We start from the raw sequence: 14,911 nt of genomic DNA, 5'->3' as shown, positions 1-14,911 counted from the left end.
TGTTTATACACTGCAGGACTCTTCATGTTTGCTATCTTGGGGGTTTCTTGAAGAGTTTTTCTAAAACCAACTTTTCTTTTTTTTTTTCTTTTTTTTTTTTTTTTGCGTTCGGGTTCCCGTTCTGCCCCCCAGGCTGGAGTGCAGTGGCCGGATCTCAGCTCACTGCAAGCTCCGCCTCCTGGGTTTACGCCATTCTCCTGCCTCAGCCTCCCGAGTAGCTGGGACTACAGGCGCCCGCCACCTCGCCCGGCTAGTTTTTTGTATTTTTAGTAGAGACGGGGTTTCACCATGTTAGCCAGGATGGTCTCGATCTCCTGACCTCGTGATCCGCCCGTCTCGGCCTCCCAAAGTGCTGGGATTACAGGCTTGAGCCACCGCGCCCGGCCTTAAAACCAACTTTTCTAGAAAGGCGGGTCAGTCCTGCTCAGAACCACACCAAAAAGGGACTGCCAAGTAGAGATATATCCAACTTCATTCTGCAGAGAAATTCTAAGATCTGAGAGACGTTTCCCCCTGGGGCCTCCTATAACTAGGCAGTGTTGAAAAACATCAGATAAAAGTGGGGTGACACATGTCCCCGGCAAGGAGATGGCCGGGCTTGGTCCAGTCCTAGGTTGCAGTGTGATGCCACTCACAACACTGTTGTGTTGGATTAATTCCCAGGTGATGGGTACGACAGGGGCGCCTGAGGGGGAGACGTGGGCATCAGTGTGGATTAGCTCCTCAGGGGCGGTGAATGCCAGCCTCAGACTCAGCTAAGGTGGAGATCAAGGGCTAAGACTCACCTTTGCGGGGTCAGTCCTTGGTCTCCACCCCCACTGGATACAACCTGAAGGGCAATCATAGTAAAAGATGTATGTGCGAGAGTGGGGAGAGGCACGCACACACATTGTCACACACACTACACGCACGCGCGCGCGATGCGGGGGGAGAGAGAACAGAGAGAAAGCGAAGGAGAATCATGTACTTTATCCCTACAAAGAGAAGACCAAGGACTGAGCCAACAGCCGCAAAAGAGAATCAACAGAAGACCAAGGACTGAGCCAACAGCCGCAAGAGAATCAACACCAGGGCCTCCTATGAGGTAGAGGGGACAGTGGGAGCAATGTTCCGTATTAACTACAGCGGCGTCTCATCAGGGCTGATGGAAACAAGGTGCCCACCAACACCAAGGTTGTTACCATGCTGAAAGACTCCCAGAAACCACGGCCACATTGTCCCAAGTGGATCTTCCTTCCCTCTGGCCTCTCCTTTGGAACACCCCAGTTCCCCTCAGCTGACCCAGAAACCAGAAGACAAATGCCTGAATGGCAGGAGCCACATCCCTTCCAACTGGTTAATGCCTAGGCCCTATCTGTCACTAATATCAGCTGAGGTGATTACTCACCCATTTTACAATGAGGAAGTTGAGGCTCAAGGAAGTTAAATAACTTGCCCAAGATCTCAGAGCCAGTAAACACTGAGACCAGAATTCAAAATCGTTCTGCATGAGTGATGGCAAGACCTGTTTAGGCCAGCTTACCTCATACAGCCCAAAATGAAATGCTCTGGAGGGTGAAAATGGAGCAACTGAAAAGGGACGCTGGGGTGGTAACCACACACAGGACCCCACTGGGCAAGCGGGGATGTGAAGTCGCCATCATGTACTTTCCTGGCGCCACAGAGCAGCGGGGTGATGAAAACGCTAGGTCTAGCCCTGTATTCATTTTAATGAAGGCCGAGGCCGATTCCTATCAGAACTTCCTGAAACGATTCAAACTGTGGCTTTCCCCATTATTTCCTACATTTGTTAGCATAGGTAACAATCCTGAAGCTATTAATATCAAACTCAATTTTTAAACATTTTAATAAATGTTTATGCTTAGAGACGAGGACAGAAAGAAAGTTGGGGAACTTGCACGGCACTACAGCCCAAGGAAGCAGAGGGTGGTATAGAAATCAGAGAACCTCCACTGGAAAAGCAGATGGAAGAACTAGAAAACAGAAAGGAGATCAGTGAAGCCTGCGGCTTAGGGAAGGTGAAAGAGTTCTGACAGTGTTACCCAAAAAAGATGTTCACCACACAGCTAGGAAGTCAATTCCAGTTAAATTACAAAGCCCAGAGTTGGGAGAGCAGAGAAGTGAGGCGCAGGGCCAGTAGTTCGGACAGACTTGGAGTTGAAGTGGACCTGAGTTCAAATCCTAACTCCACCACCGACTCACGCAAATTATGTCTCTAAGTATGTTTCCTTATTTGTAACAATAAAGCGGGCAAAATTTACCTGACCAGATTCTTGTGAGGATTAAATGAAATCATATGAATACAAAACTTATGCTTGGCACATCCTAACAGACTAGTATCTTGGTAGTGGGAAATCTCTGTGGAATGGGACAGAAGAAGCAAAATTCAAGGCATCAGTGACTCAGCGGGTGGGTGAGGGTCAGGGAGGAACCAGCGTGGCTCCTGGAGGTCTGGTTTTGGTGACTGGGAACAGAGCAGTACCACTCATCATCATACAGAGTCAAAGGCAGGACCAGCAGATGCTGGAGAGAGCTGGAGTGATGCTGCTGAACTGGGTTTTGCATCAAGCTCGTGCGGCTTACAGGTCTTCTGAACGGAGGTGCTCACCAGTCAACTGACACTTTTGGTGAGAGGTCCAGCTTGGCAATCTGGGTTTGAGAGTCACTGGCATAAAGGTGATGTTTCACCTTTAAAGGTTAGAAGAGTTGCCCTAGGGAGATAATAAGAACTTTCACCTTACCCTAGGATCTGTGAACCCCTGACAGTCTATGAATGAGCTTCAGGGAATCTGTGAACACCGTGAGATTATACACAGAATGGTGACGCTGTGTATTTTCCTAGCTCTAAGCTTTCAGTAAATTTTCAAAGGAGTCTATGAGCCCCCAGCCTCATCTGAAAATCACAAACCACCAGTGCAGTGTGAGGCACCCCCTGGGGAATACGGATATTCAAGGAGCAGGCAGAGAAGAAAAAAAAAAAAAACACAGGGAGAGAGCAAGAGGCTCATGACTGAGCAGCAACTCCAAGAGAAAGACACCAAGAGACATCATCTAGATCAGAGGCGGCTGAGGAACTGATCAAGATAAGGATGGAATCCGGCAGCTGACGCCCCTGCACTGCCAGCCCTACTGCAAGCAGTGAGTTCAAGAGGGAAAGGTAGGGAGGCAGACACTGTCAATGGCATGAACCAATGGCTTTAACATTATTTCACAAAAACGGAGGGAAGGCTTTGCATAAAGAATCTGCCCCTTGGGAATAATGAGAACGCAGCAAACAAAGCTGTACGAATCCAAGTCTGTTTCAAGGGCACACAGAGGAGCCGCTTCGGCACCATGCATGGCAACCAGATCCCAGCCCATTGCATTAGGTTTCCATCACCTTGACACAGACCCCATGAAACAAGTGCTGGGAAACACGCTGCTAAGTGAAGGCGTCTTCTCTTTGTGTTACCCAATAAAATCACCCAAGAAGGCTCTGTGGCAGATTCCCGATGTGAGCATGTTTTAGATGTGTGCAAGGCACCTTCAGATAAAAGTCACCATCATTAAGCTCCAGTGAAGGCACCTTCAGACAAAAGTCACTGTCATTAAGCTCCAATTAAGCTCTACGTGTAGTTGATTTGTTAACAGTGCAGGCTTTGGGAGAATCAGATCCAGGATCTACTCCAGCTCTGTCACTTACTGCTTGCCCTGGCCAAGTTAATGAATGTCCCTGAGCTTGACTTTCCTCATCTGTGAAATGTGAACAGCAACACACACTTCAGGCTTGGCTGTGATTATTTAATGAGATAATATCCTTAAGCTCAATGCTCAGGGTCTGATACCCGGTTAAGCGTATTGAATGCTGGCTGATGCTACCATTATAGCACTGTAGAAACGTGTACCATATCCATAACTATCACTTTTCTAGTAGCCACATTAGAAAAATCAAAAGGAGGCCAGATGCAGTGGCTCACACGTGTAATCCCAGCACTTCGGGGGGCCGAGGCAGGTGGATCACCTCAGGTCAGGAGTTTGAGACCAGCCTAGCCAACATGGTAAAACCCCATCTCCACTCATAATACAAAAATTAGCTGGGAATGGTGGTACACACCTGTAATTCCAGGTACTCAGGAGGCTGAGAAAGGAGAATCACTAGAATTCAGGAGGCAAAGGTTACAGTGAGCTGAGACTGTGCCTCTGTACTGCAACCTGGGCGACAGAGCAAGAGACTCTTGTCTCAATTAAAAAAAAAAAAAAATCAAAAGGAACAGATGAAATTAATTTAAATATTTTACTTTACCCAAGATATACAAAACATTATCTATTCCATATATAAGGAATATACAATTATCAATGTGGCATATTCTTTTCCTTCTACCAAATCTTTGAAATCTGGTAGTTTACACGTATAGCACACCTCGATCCAGACTACCCTCATTTCCTGTGCTCAGATCCACATGTGGCTGGTAGTGACTGCACTGGACGGTGTGGCTGTAGAACTCTAGCTACCTCAGCAAGCGGAGTAGGTCCATAGTTCTCTCCCTAAGTATCATATTCTCCCACTACAGAAATCAGAAGTGATCTTCTCATATAGAACTAAGTTAAATTCACTTGCTGAGAGTTTTTCAGCCCCTTCTACTTCAGTCTTCAGATTACTAAAAAGTAGACAAGCTGGGCGCGGTGGCTCATGCCTGTAATCCCAGCATTTTGGGAGGCAGAGGTGGGTGGATCACTTGAGGTCAGGAGTTTGAGATCAGGTTGGCCAACATGGTGAAACCCTGTCTCTACTAAAAATATAAAAATTAGCTGGGCGTGGTAGCAGGTGCTTATAATCCCAGCAAGTCACTCAGGAGGCTGAGGCAGGAGAATCGCTTAGAATCCAGGAGGCGGAGGTTGCAGTGAGGTGAAATCTCGCAGCACTGCACTGCAGCCTGGGTGACAGAGCGAGACTCCGTCTTTAAAAAAAAAAAAAGAATACAGACAAGTTCCTGTGATGCACAATACACGACCATTTTAGTGAGGATCCCTAAACACTAAGCACAGGGGTCTGTGTATTTATAGTGAAAAATGACCAGATGGCAATGAAAGAACTTCTAAGTGATAAGCTAGAGGGTGTCAAGGAATGACAGGGGTGGCATATGATGCTTTTAATGAAATGAACAACCTTCGAAACCAGCATGAGGCTAAGAACTGCTAAGGAAAAGCAGCACTTAGCCCAGTACTAGCCAGAAAGGCAGAAGAAGGGGAGGCAGGGAACACAAGCCTTCAGGGAACGGCTGCACAAGTGACCTCTCGACCCACAAGGGTCACAGGCTTAGCAGGTCTGCAGCACAAATAAGCACCTCTGGCGGCACCAGCCACGACAGCATTGCTTTGGACGGTCTATGGCTTTACGTTCAAAGACAGCGCAAGACGAAAGACAAGTGATGTGATTTTACGGGAAATGGGAGAAACTTCCTCATTTTCTGTAGTCGGTAGAGGAACTAATTTAATGCAAAATATATTTTTCCAAGTTTTCAATTTAAGGGAGTAATACACCTTTGACATGAGATATTGATAGAACTCTCACCGCGTATATTAACATACTTTTCTCATGATCATTTGACTAACAAAATTAATATAGGGTTTCTGAGAGGTAGATTCAAAACTCAACAATTGAGAAATTTAAACAAAGAAACTGAAATGATTATTTTAAGTCATCACAAGGAGACCAATTCAGCAAACACGAGAAACCCAAAGTCTAACAGAGTCTGAGTCACTGACTCTAGTGGCAAGAACCCTTCAGCTGCCAGTCCCCAAGGTCACCCCGTCACACTGATGTATGTTACGTTCACAATGATCATGGTGCCCAGAAGAGACCCAATTATATCTGAAATACTCTGACTAGAGAATCCAAGAAGGTGCATAAACCAGTTCAGGAAGACCAAAGAGTTACATTTCAGTTTGGCCATGTTATTTGTTGGAGGAAAAGTTATATTTTGGATAGTGCAGAGTAATATAAACTCCAACAGAACTGGGCATCTATTGGTGGTGTGACCTTGCATATATTACTCAACTTACCTAAGTTTCACGGCCAGGCACAGTGGCTCAGGCCTGTAATCCCAGCACTTTGGAAGGCCCAGGTGGGTGGATCATTTGAGGTCTGGAGTTCAAGACCTGCCTGGCCAACATGGTGAAACCCCATCTCTACCAAAAATACAAAAATTAGCTCGGTGTGGTAGCACATGCCTGTAATCCCAGCTACTCGGGAGGCTGAGGCAGGAGAACTGCTTGAACCCAGGAGACGAAGGTTGCATTGAGCCAAGACTATCCCACTGCACTCTAGCCAGGGCGACAGAGTGAGACTCCATCTCAAACAAACAAACAAAAACGAACTTCTCGAAGTTTCATCATCTATAAAACAGGACTATCCATGTTGACTTTGCAGAAGTTTTGTGACGGTTAGGTACTATGTACATAAACGTGCTTCACATAGTGTCTGAAACAGGAGGTGTTTCATAAATAGTTGTGTTGATCATAACAAGAGGAAATGATACATTGATGTTTATTTTCTTGTCACGATAAAGGCATCATTGGAAAAAAGTTTTAATAAAAGACAGTAAAAAGTGAAGGAACACTACACTGACTTCCTTTTTGAATCTGGGCATATACCAGGCATGTAAATGAGATTCATTTTCTCAATCTTTGAAACCATATGTGAATTTAAAAAGTTTTATTTTTCTGGTTTAATGAAACATGAAAAGAGATTGGTCTTGGATGCCTCTGCAAGTGACCTTGAAAAGTAGGCTGTGTTTTCACAACTTCGGTATTCACCCATGACAGATTTGGCATGTGAACAGCAGGGCGGGATGTGGGGGTTAGTGAGAATGGAGTGAGGGGGGTGGACAATGTGTGTTTTTCTGTGTCTATATGTGTATATGCTTTAAGTATTTTCTTTTTTTTTTTTTTTTTTTTTGAGACACAGTCTCACTCTGTCACCCAGGGTGGAGCCCAGAGGTGTGACTTCAGTTCAGTATGGCCTCGACCTCCTGAGCTCAAGCAATTATCCAACCTCAGCCTCCCAAGTACTTGGGACTATAGGCATGTACCACCATGCCCGGCTAATTTTTTATTTTTCCTAGAGACAAGGTCTCACTATATTGCTCAGGTTGGTCAGAACTCCTGGGCTCAAGTGATCCTGCCACCTCGGCCACCCTAAGTACTGCAATGACAGGCATGAGCCACTGCACCTTATCTGTTTTAAGTCTTAATGTACAAAGATTTCCTCCCCCATGGTCTCAAAAGAACCCTCTCAAACTACCAGAGAGTCCTTTGGTAATGAGGAAAAGTTTACATCTGAAAAACTCATTCACAAACAAAAAAGATAGTATTATGATTTTTTTCCTTACAGCAGTTCCTTATATTTTAAGAGCGGGTGTTCCCTAAAAAGATACCTCAAAGAAAAATCTCTGAGGTCGAAGAAATGTAAACACAATTGCTATAAATATATTGATATAAGAACTTTGTGTTGTGGTGGTAGAATATGAGGAACCAGTAACAATAAAGGAGATAGAAACGTTTCTTAATACCCCTCAAATCAAACCCCATAGGTGACTTTTTACTACAGCTTCAGGTTAGTCTCATTTCAAGTAAGAGATTTCCTCACAGTTATGCAACTCCATGGTAATGCTGTGTGTGTGTGTGGACTTCAAGCAGATACACTGCACTACTGGATTCTCAAAAACATTTAGGATTCATCTACCAAACTGGAACTTGCACCTGTTTTGCTTGTGACTTTCAATTAGTTTGAAATTGTCAAAACAAGCCAGGAGTTATTCTACCAACACAGTCACGGAAGAAACGTGGCTAAGTTTACCTTTCTTTGGTCTGGGTTTCACTGGCAGGGACTCCTTTCTTTCCATAGCTGCTTCTCTTTCTTTCCATCGTCGGATCTGTTCCTCTCTCATCTTGAAGAACAGGATCTGTTTCTGTTCTTCGCTGAGCTCTGCCAGTAGATCAGGATCTATGTACATCTCCGACAGTATCTGTTTCAGCATCTTTGCAGTTCTGGAGTCTTTTATACCTGTGGCAAAAGTTCCTGAAATTGGCCTCCAGGTGTCCCTCCACCTGTGCTGGCACTTGGGCGTGTCCACAAAACTTCCCGAACAGCTCACAATCCTGGCTGACTGGCGCAATAATTCAGCAAACTGGCTCTTGAGACCTGGCACCAAATGTCCTGTCCAAAATGTTGTTCACTGAACCTGCAGAGAGAAAGAGCCCGCATTCAGGCGGCGTGTTAAAATGTGTGGACACTGGCTAGGATGGGTTAAAAAAAAAAAAGCTGGGAGGAAATACAGTATCACTTACAGAGAAATGTTTTCTCATTTCAGGGAGAAAACAGAAGAAGAAAACCTGAGGCACACTTTCTTAAGAGTTTGTGTAACTTCTATCCTATAATTTCTAAAGATACTTTGTCAACAAAAAGAAAACAAACCCTAACTTTATACAGGTCAATCTCAAGGAAACAAAAAAAGTTCACAGAGGTTTGTCCTGCTCCCAATTAAGCAAACACATTATTACCCCAGAGCCTAACAAACCACCAACTGTGTGGCTGAAAAAAGAAAGGAAAAAAAAGGCCATAGGAAGAAATTAAAAGGCTCTCTGCAAAGTACCTATTTCAAAAGAAAATACCATTTTTGAGATGTCACAGAGTAACTCACCCCAAACCAAACCAAAATAGAGCCATGTTCAAGGAAGAAAAAGGAAGACATAAAAACTAGACCACCATGCAATTTCTGCAATTTCCCTAAAAAGTAGCATTAAATAAACATAATTATGTACTTTCCTCTTCACAAAAGGATAATGTAATTTCCAGGCAACCTACTCGAGCCATGAAAATCAGGGCAGGAGCAAGAGAGAACATCCGTCTACATTCTGGAAGGTCACCGAGTTTTAGGTGTGCTTTTTCCAGATAACCCAGTTTAATAAAATCTAAATGGACAGACCAGATAAACTAGCAGGATGAAGAGGTCATTAGGTTCATAACAAAGGATCCTTGATTTATATGAGTTGACTGCATGGCTCCTTGAAAGAGAAACCATAAATCGAGCGTGCACAGTGGCCTCCTAGAGGTTCTCCTGGGGTTGGAAATCCCACTGAGGTTTCATTCTACTTTCCACATTTCTATTTGGTTGGCTTAAAAATATCACCACACTGTCATACTTTTTCTCTCCATTTTTGAACAATTTCTAAGTCTCATAAACCATCATACTTTTGTAATCAGAAGGAAACTATGTAAATATTTCTATTCTGGAAAACAAGACTTTGGATTCGATGTAATAAGATGTAAGAAAAAAACTTACTACAACTTTTCAGAATCACATGTGTCCTAAGAAACTGACCAACAGACTAGGCATGGTGGCTCACACCTGTAATCCCAGCACTTTAGAAGGCCGAGGTGGGTGGATCATGAGGTCAGGAGTTCGAGACCAGTCTGACCAACATAGTAAAACCCCACTTCTACTAAAAAAAAAAAAAAAAATACAGAAATTAGCCAGGTGTGGTGGTGGGTGCCTGTAATCCCAGCTACTAGGGAGGCTGAGACAGGAGATCGCTTGAACCCGGGAGGCGGAGATTGCAGTGAGCCAAGATCGCGCCACTGCATTCCAGCCTGGGTGACAGAGAAAGACTCCATCTTAAAAAAAGAAAAAAAAAGAAATTGACCAATAATTTGTTCTTTACAGAAACACCTCAATAATCTTACCACCTTGCCATGTGCTCTCAAATATCTTGTTTCTCCATACTATGTTCAAACACTCTTAAACTTTAGACAAGTCACTTAGCTATATTACGGCCATTGTGGTGTTGGTTTCTCTTCGTTTACCATTGATACAGCTAGATTTGTAATGCTCCTCTCACCACCTGGGGGCCTCCTTCAGCTTCCTGTCTTCCTCCTCTTCCTTGCAAAATTGTTCCTTGACGTACATCTGTCTTTTGAGACGAGCACGCTCAATAGCTAGGCTACCACAGAGTGGTGTGCATGTGCGGCACTCAGATTTGCTGACTGTTCATTTCGAAGCCAGGCCCCTGATGAAAATACACCTATCCCTACTGACTGCAATCTATCATCTCGGCAGCATTCAACTACCGGAATTCAAATGGAACCAAATATTAAGAGAAAACTTTTAAAGGACTAAAAGTAATGTCACGCCCCCTCCTAGGTCCCCTTGCTAACTTTGTATTTTGCATGGAGATACCCTTAAAGGCTTGAACAGTAAAAAAAAAATGGATGTCTTGTAATGATTTCTTGACTTTTTGTTTCTAGCAGCTTCTGAAAGGGTAGAGCCAATGAAATCCACAAGCTCCAAGATAAAGTGATAAGAAACGACACGGAATGACTCCTTGACATTCCAGTAAATGTCTTTATGTTCTGTGGTTGGTTTTCGCAGAAATCACACATGGCAGAAAATGAACAGTTCAGTTAGGGTTGAGACTTCTGCTCTGTTCCCCATTTTGAATGCGGTGAGTCCTGTTCAATGCGTGGGTAGAGCCTAAAATCTAAAACCCTTAAAGAGCCAAAGTCACATTCCTACTGTCTCCCCCGCCCTGCATATTCCTGATAACACAGCTCACACTTCTTGTACCAGGCACCATCTTAATTAAGCACTTTACCTGTGTTAACTCGCTTAATCTTCATAACAACCCTTCGAGTCCAGCCCATCACTACGCTCATTTCACAGATTAGGAAGACAGAGCACAGGTCAGCAGCTGGTAAGCGGCAGAGCCGGGCAGTCCAGCTCTAAGTCAGCTTCACTGTAATCCACAGCACAGAGGCCTTTTTGTGAGTTTATTTGTGTGCCCAGAATCAGAACAGCAGGATGTGGTGCCATGTATGAAATTTCAGAATGGAAGTCAGCAAATTCCTGCAGCAACAGAAATGCTGAACTGATGGTGCTTGACAGAGGGCAGAAGCCTCATCCTGGTCCACTGTAGCTAAGTTTAGGGGACGCCAGGTGAACACACCCCAGCCAGGAAGTACAGAAAAGAACCAACTGCCCCACTGGCCTAGGTGTGGACATTGTTTACCCACGTATTCACCAGACACCTAGTCCCCTCCATTTCCCCTTGCACTTAGTCATCCACTTCGTCTCCACAATTTCCCCTTCCAAATAAACACGAAGAACAGTGCAAACAGCAGAGCATGTGCAAGGAGGTTCACGGCACCTCTGTGATGAAATGCTCATATTGTTTCCATTTTTATGTTGTTTTGTTTTGCTTTTTATAGCAAACGTGGATTTCTAACATTAAAATTAACTAGTTTATCTTGAAGGAAAGACACTGGTTTCCTTGTGCCTCGGAGAATACTTGGGAGGCCCAGACAACAACCATCTGTGGTCAGGTCGTTGAAGATGTGACCATTCTGCGGCTGCTGAATGGTACTGGTGTAAATCACCTGTCCCCTCACCCCCAACTCCCATCCCCTAACCCCCACCCCAAGGCTTCCTCAGACTCCAACTCAAGCTCAGCATAGTGCACCCAAGACACCCAGAGGCACTCCAGCCTCAACTCCCAGCTCCGCCTCTAATGAGCAGTGTGGCTGTCACCTCGCCTCCTCGGGACTCAGTTTCCTCATCTGTGAAATGAGGGCTGGTTCAGTCTGTGACTCCTAACGTGTGGGTATGTGACATAATCTACTGTGAAGTGAAGAAGACTGGTGGAGCCACTGCAGAAGAAATAGAAATAAGGAAATTAACTAACCAGGGTTTTCCCACTTTCACTCCCTGACGAGGACACATAATCATTGCTGATACGGATTCAAAAGCACAGGACTTTCCCATACCGTATCAAGGGCAGCAAACCTCCAGTTATTCAAGATCCAACAAAGGAATAGCTCAGCTAACACAGAACCTTTCTTAAAAGAGAGAAATGATAAGAGAAAGCCCACACCTGCAATTTATTCTGAACGCCAATTGCTAAAGGATCAGAGAATCTGTTGTTTTCCATGATACCATAGATTTGACCTGATTCTTACACCTTCACACTGCTCTACAATACAACTGTCTTTTGGATAACTCTGACACCTAAACAAAATAAAAAATTTAAAAGGCCTAAGATACAGCCTAAATCATAAAAATAGTAGGCCAGGCACAGTGGTTCAAAATGTAATCCCAACACTTTGGGAAGTGGATGCGGGTGGATTGCTTGAGCTCAGGAGTTCGAGACCAGCTTGGGCAACATGGCAAAACTCCATATCTACACAAAATATAAAAATTAGCCAGGTGTGGTGGCCCACACCTATAGTCCCACCTACCTGGGAGGCTGAGGTGGGAGGATCACTTGAGCTGGGGAGTTTGAGGCTGCAGTGGGCCAAGATCGCACCACTGCACTACAGCCTGGGTGACAGAAGGAGACCCTGCCTCAAAAATGAAAAACATTAGGTCGGTGTAAAAGTTAGTGTTTTTTTATGGCCAAAATAAATAAATAAATAACTGCGGTTTTTGCCGTAAAAACCACAACTACTTTTGCACTCACCTAATAAAATAAAAAATAAAAGTATCGTGGTATGGACAGTGTAACTATAACATTAACAATACAGCTTGAATTCTAATTCTTTTAAAACAGCCAGCTCTGTGGTCCAGCTTTGTTTTCTTATTCAAACTTTATCTTATTCATCTACCAGCACACAGAGCTGCTTTTGAGGATGAAACACATTACCAGAGATGACAGCAATTTGGCAAGTTTTGTAAATATATATACCATTCTTCAGAAATTTGAGGTTACTGTACACACAGACTTCGTATACATAGAAAATTCCACTCATATGCCAAATCTATGCCCCTGTATGCTTTCCACTTATTTATTCACTATTTTAAAATAATGGTACCCAAGCCGTTGTTTCTGTTAAACCAGCAATCAAATAAAAGCCTTTTGGGCGATGAGGAGCATCTGTTTGAAAGGGGGAGGTGCCACGCTTGCTGTTTCTCTAAGCTCCCTGGGAAGGGAAAGACAACTCAGAAAACCTACAAACTGTAGCTCCTTCAGGTGCCCGCGTAACCCCCGAGTCCAGGAGCGGGCAGGGGCGCCGCTTGGTTGAGACCACTGGGCACCCGGTCTGGGTCTGGGCCAGCCCCGCCGCTGCAGCCCCAGGGAGGCGGCTCTGCACGGGCCTCCGCGCGCGCCCTGACCCCACTTGGGGGCGCCTCTCGGTGCCGGCGCGCGGGGAAGGCGCAGCCGGGGTGCTGCGCCAGCTGCCACCGTTTCCCGGGACTTCCCTCTTGGAAGATCTCCAGGCGCAGGTCGAGGACGTGCTCCTGCTAGGAGTCTAGAAACTCCAGGCCAGCCCGGACCCTCTCGGAGCCTGCACTCCCCCCGGGTGGAAGCATGCGCCGCGTGTCCCCGCCGGATCCCAGAACTACCCCGAAGGTCCTCAGCTCCGGCAGACCCTCTCCCTCGAAGATCCCCCCGCCACCCCTTGCAAGCCCCCAGACCCCGGGGACCGCCGCTCACCTAGCCAGCGGCTCCAGTCACCGGACACCGGACACCGGATACCCGCCGCAGCCGCTCTCGCCGCCCAACCCCGCACCTGAGCCCGCCCCGGGCGCCGCGAAGGGGTGGAGGCGGGGGTGAGGCTTCCGCCCGCCGGCTCTGGCCCCTGCGCCTCCCATGCACCCCTGCAGCCCCCGAGGAAATTCCCTTCCCCCTACTCCCACTCCATGCACACACTCTCGCCAAAGCCTCTCCCCAACCCCAGCACCTACCAGTGCTGGGCGCCCCTGGGCAGGGTGGCTCGATCACCCGCCACATCCACTTGGCCGCCAGAAGCCGTCGGGGAAGGGAGGGAGGGAAAGGCAGACGCGTCCCAAGCGGCGCGGGCAGGCTGAGCAAATACTCTGACCCGGACGCCAAACAGTTCCTGCAGCCGGCCCGCCCGCGCCGCCCCGCCGCGCCCACATGCCGGGGTGACTGGCGGGGCGCGATCGCGGCCCCACCCGGGCGCCTGGAGGCTCTCCAGGGACAATCGTCGGCGAGGCTGCGTGGCCTGCGCATCTCGGGCCGCCTGGTCTGCGCGCTGTCCCCGAGCTGCGGTAGTCCGGGGTAGCCTTGCTCCTCTCCTCTCCTTAGTTCGTGGGACTGGGATCTGCAGTCTATGATCTCTTGGGGACTGCAGGACTTAAATTAAATGAGCAGGTCTGGGCCTTTCCACGTTTCGGAGCTCGGGATTCCATGCGAGGTGGAGGGTAGATGGGTGCGCAGGCCCCACTTGTTCACTCGGCTTGGGTGCCGCAGGCCAAGGCGGCTCTAGAGCTTTTTTTTTCCTTTCTTTCTTTTGTTGACATTAAGTAAATGATCAAACTCTTTGGCACTTGTCGGTACAGGTGTGGCTTTGTAGGACAAGATGAAGGACGGAAAAGGCTGGGAAGGAGACCGCAGTCAACACAGACCGGGAGAAAATGAAAGAAAACTGGGGGAAAAGTTAAGATGCTGAAAGGAGTCTTGTGGATTGCAACAAGAACAGGTTGGATTGGGGCCTGGAGACGTCAGGGAGGAGCTGGCAGTCCACAGTTAGAGGAAATCTTGGAGGAAAATTCAGCAGAAGCAGAGTGGAAAGGCATTTCCACGGGAGGGCATTTTCCATCCTAGAGGAGTATGTGGAAGAAAACCGCCTGCTTTGGTAAACCCCAGATTTTATGTGTTGGGAGAAATGTAATAAACAGTAAACACCAGTAGTCCTCTCCACAGACTACCTGACCTCTTCAGGAGCCTGAGCTGCTGGGTTCAAACATAAAACGTCATTCCCCGCCTTTACAAACTGCAGAAGCTATGCAGAGTCACATCAAGCCTCGGGGTAGGCGGCATTATCCGGAAACAAGACCCAGCTATTTAGGAACCATTCCAGGGATCCCATCAGGGAGGAATTTCTGGTCTAAGGGTTAGTTGCTACTGCAGTTTA

The 14,911-nt window shown here is 46.5% G+C and overlaps 1 protein-coding gene across 5 annotated transcripts in view; it reads right to left on the bottom strand.

The window, feature by feature from the left end:
- Positions 1-13,972, bottom strand: part of SH2D4A (SH2 domain containing 4A) — an 82,228-nt gene extending 68,256 nt beyond the window's left edge. For 2 of the 5 annotated variants that reach the window (XM_023216850.1, XM_026453902.1), the window contains exons 1-2: positions 13,468-13,564; positions 7,838-8,222 (exon numbers count right to left, since the gene is read on the bottom strand). In XM_023216850.1, the coding sequence (XP_023072618.1) occupies positions 7,838-8,018 (181 nt within the window). In that variant the 5' untranslated portion in view covers positions 8,019-8,222; positions 13,468-13,564. Of the gene's footprint in view, positions 1-7,837; positions 8,223-13,467; positions 13,565-13,718 lie in introns of those variants that run through there. The other 3 variants (XM_026453901.1, XM_023216849.2, XM_023216851.1) reach the window with 3 other exon arrangements.
- Between the last annotated feature and the right edge of the window lie 939 nt (positions 13,973-14,911).

Source organism: Piliocolobus tephrosceles, chromosome 7 (assembly GCF_002776525.5).
Source record: "Piliocolobus tephrosceles isolate RC106 chromosome 7, ASM277652v3, whole genome shotgun sequence".
Classification (NCBI taxonomy): domain Eukaryota; kingdom Metazoa; phylum Chordata; class Mammalia; order Primates; family Cercopithecidae; genus Piliocolobus; species Piliocolobus tephrosceles.
This window is presented reverse-complemented; position numbering and strand designations above follow the sequence as displayed.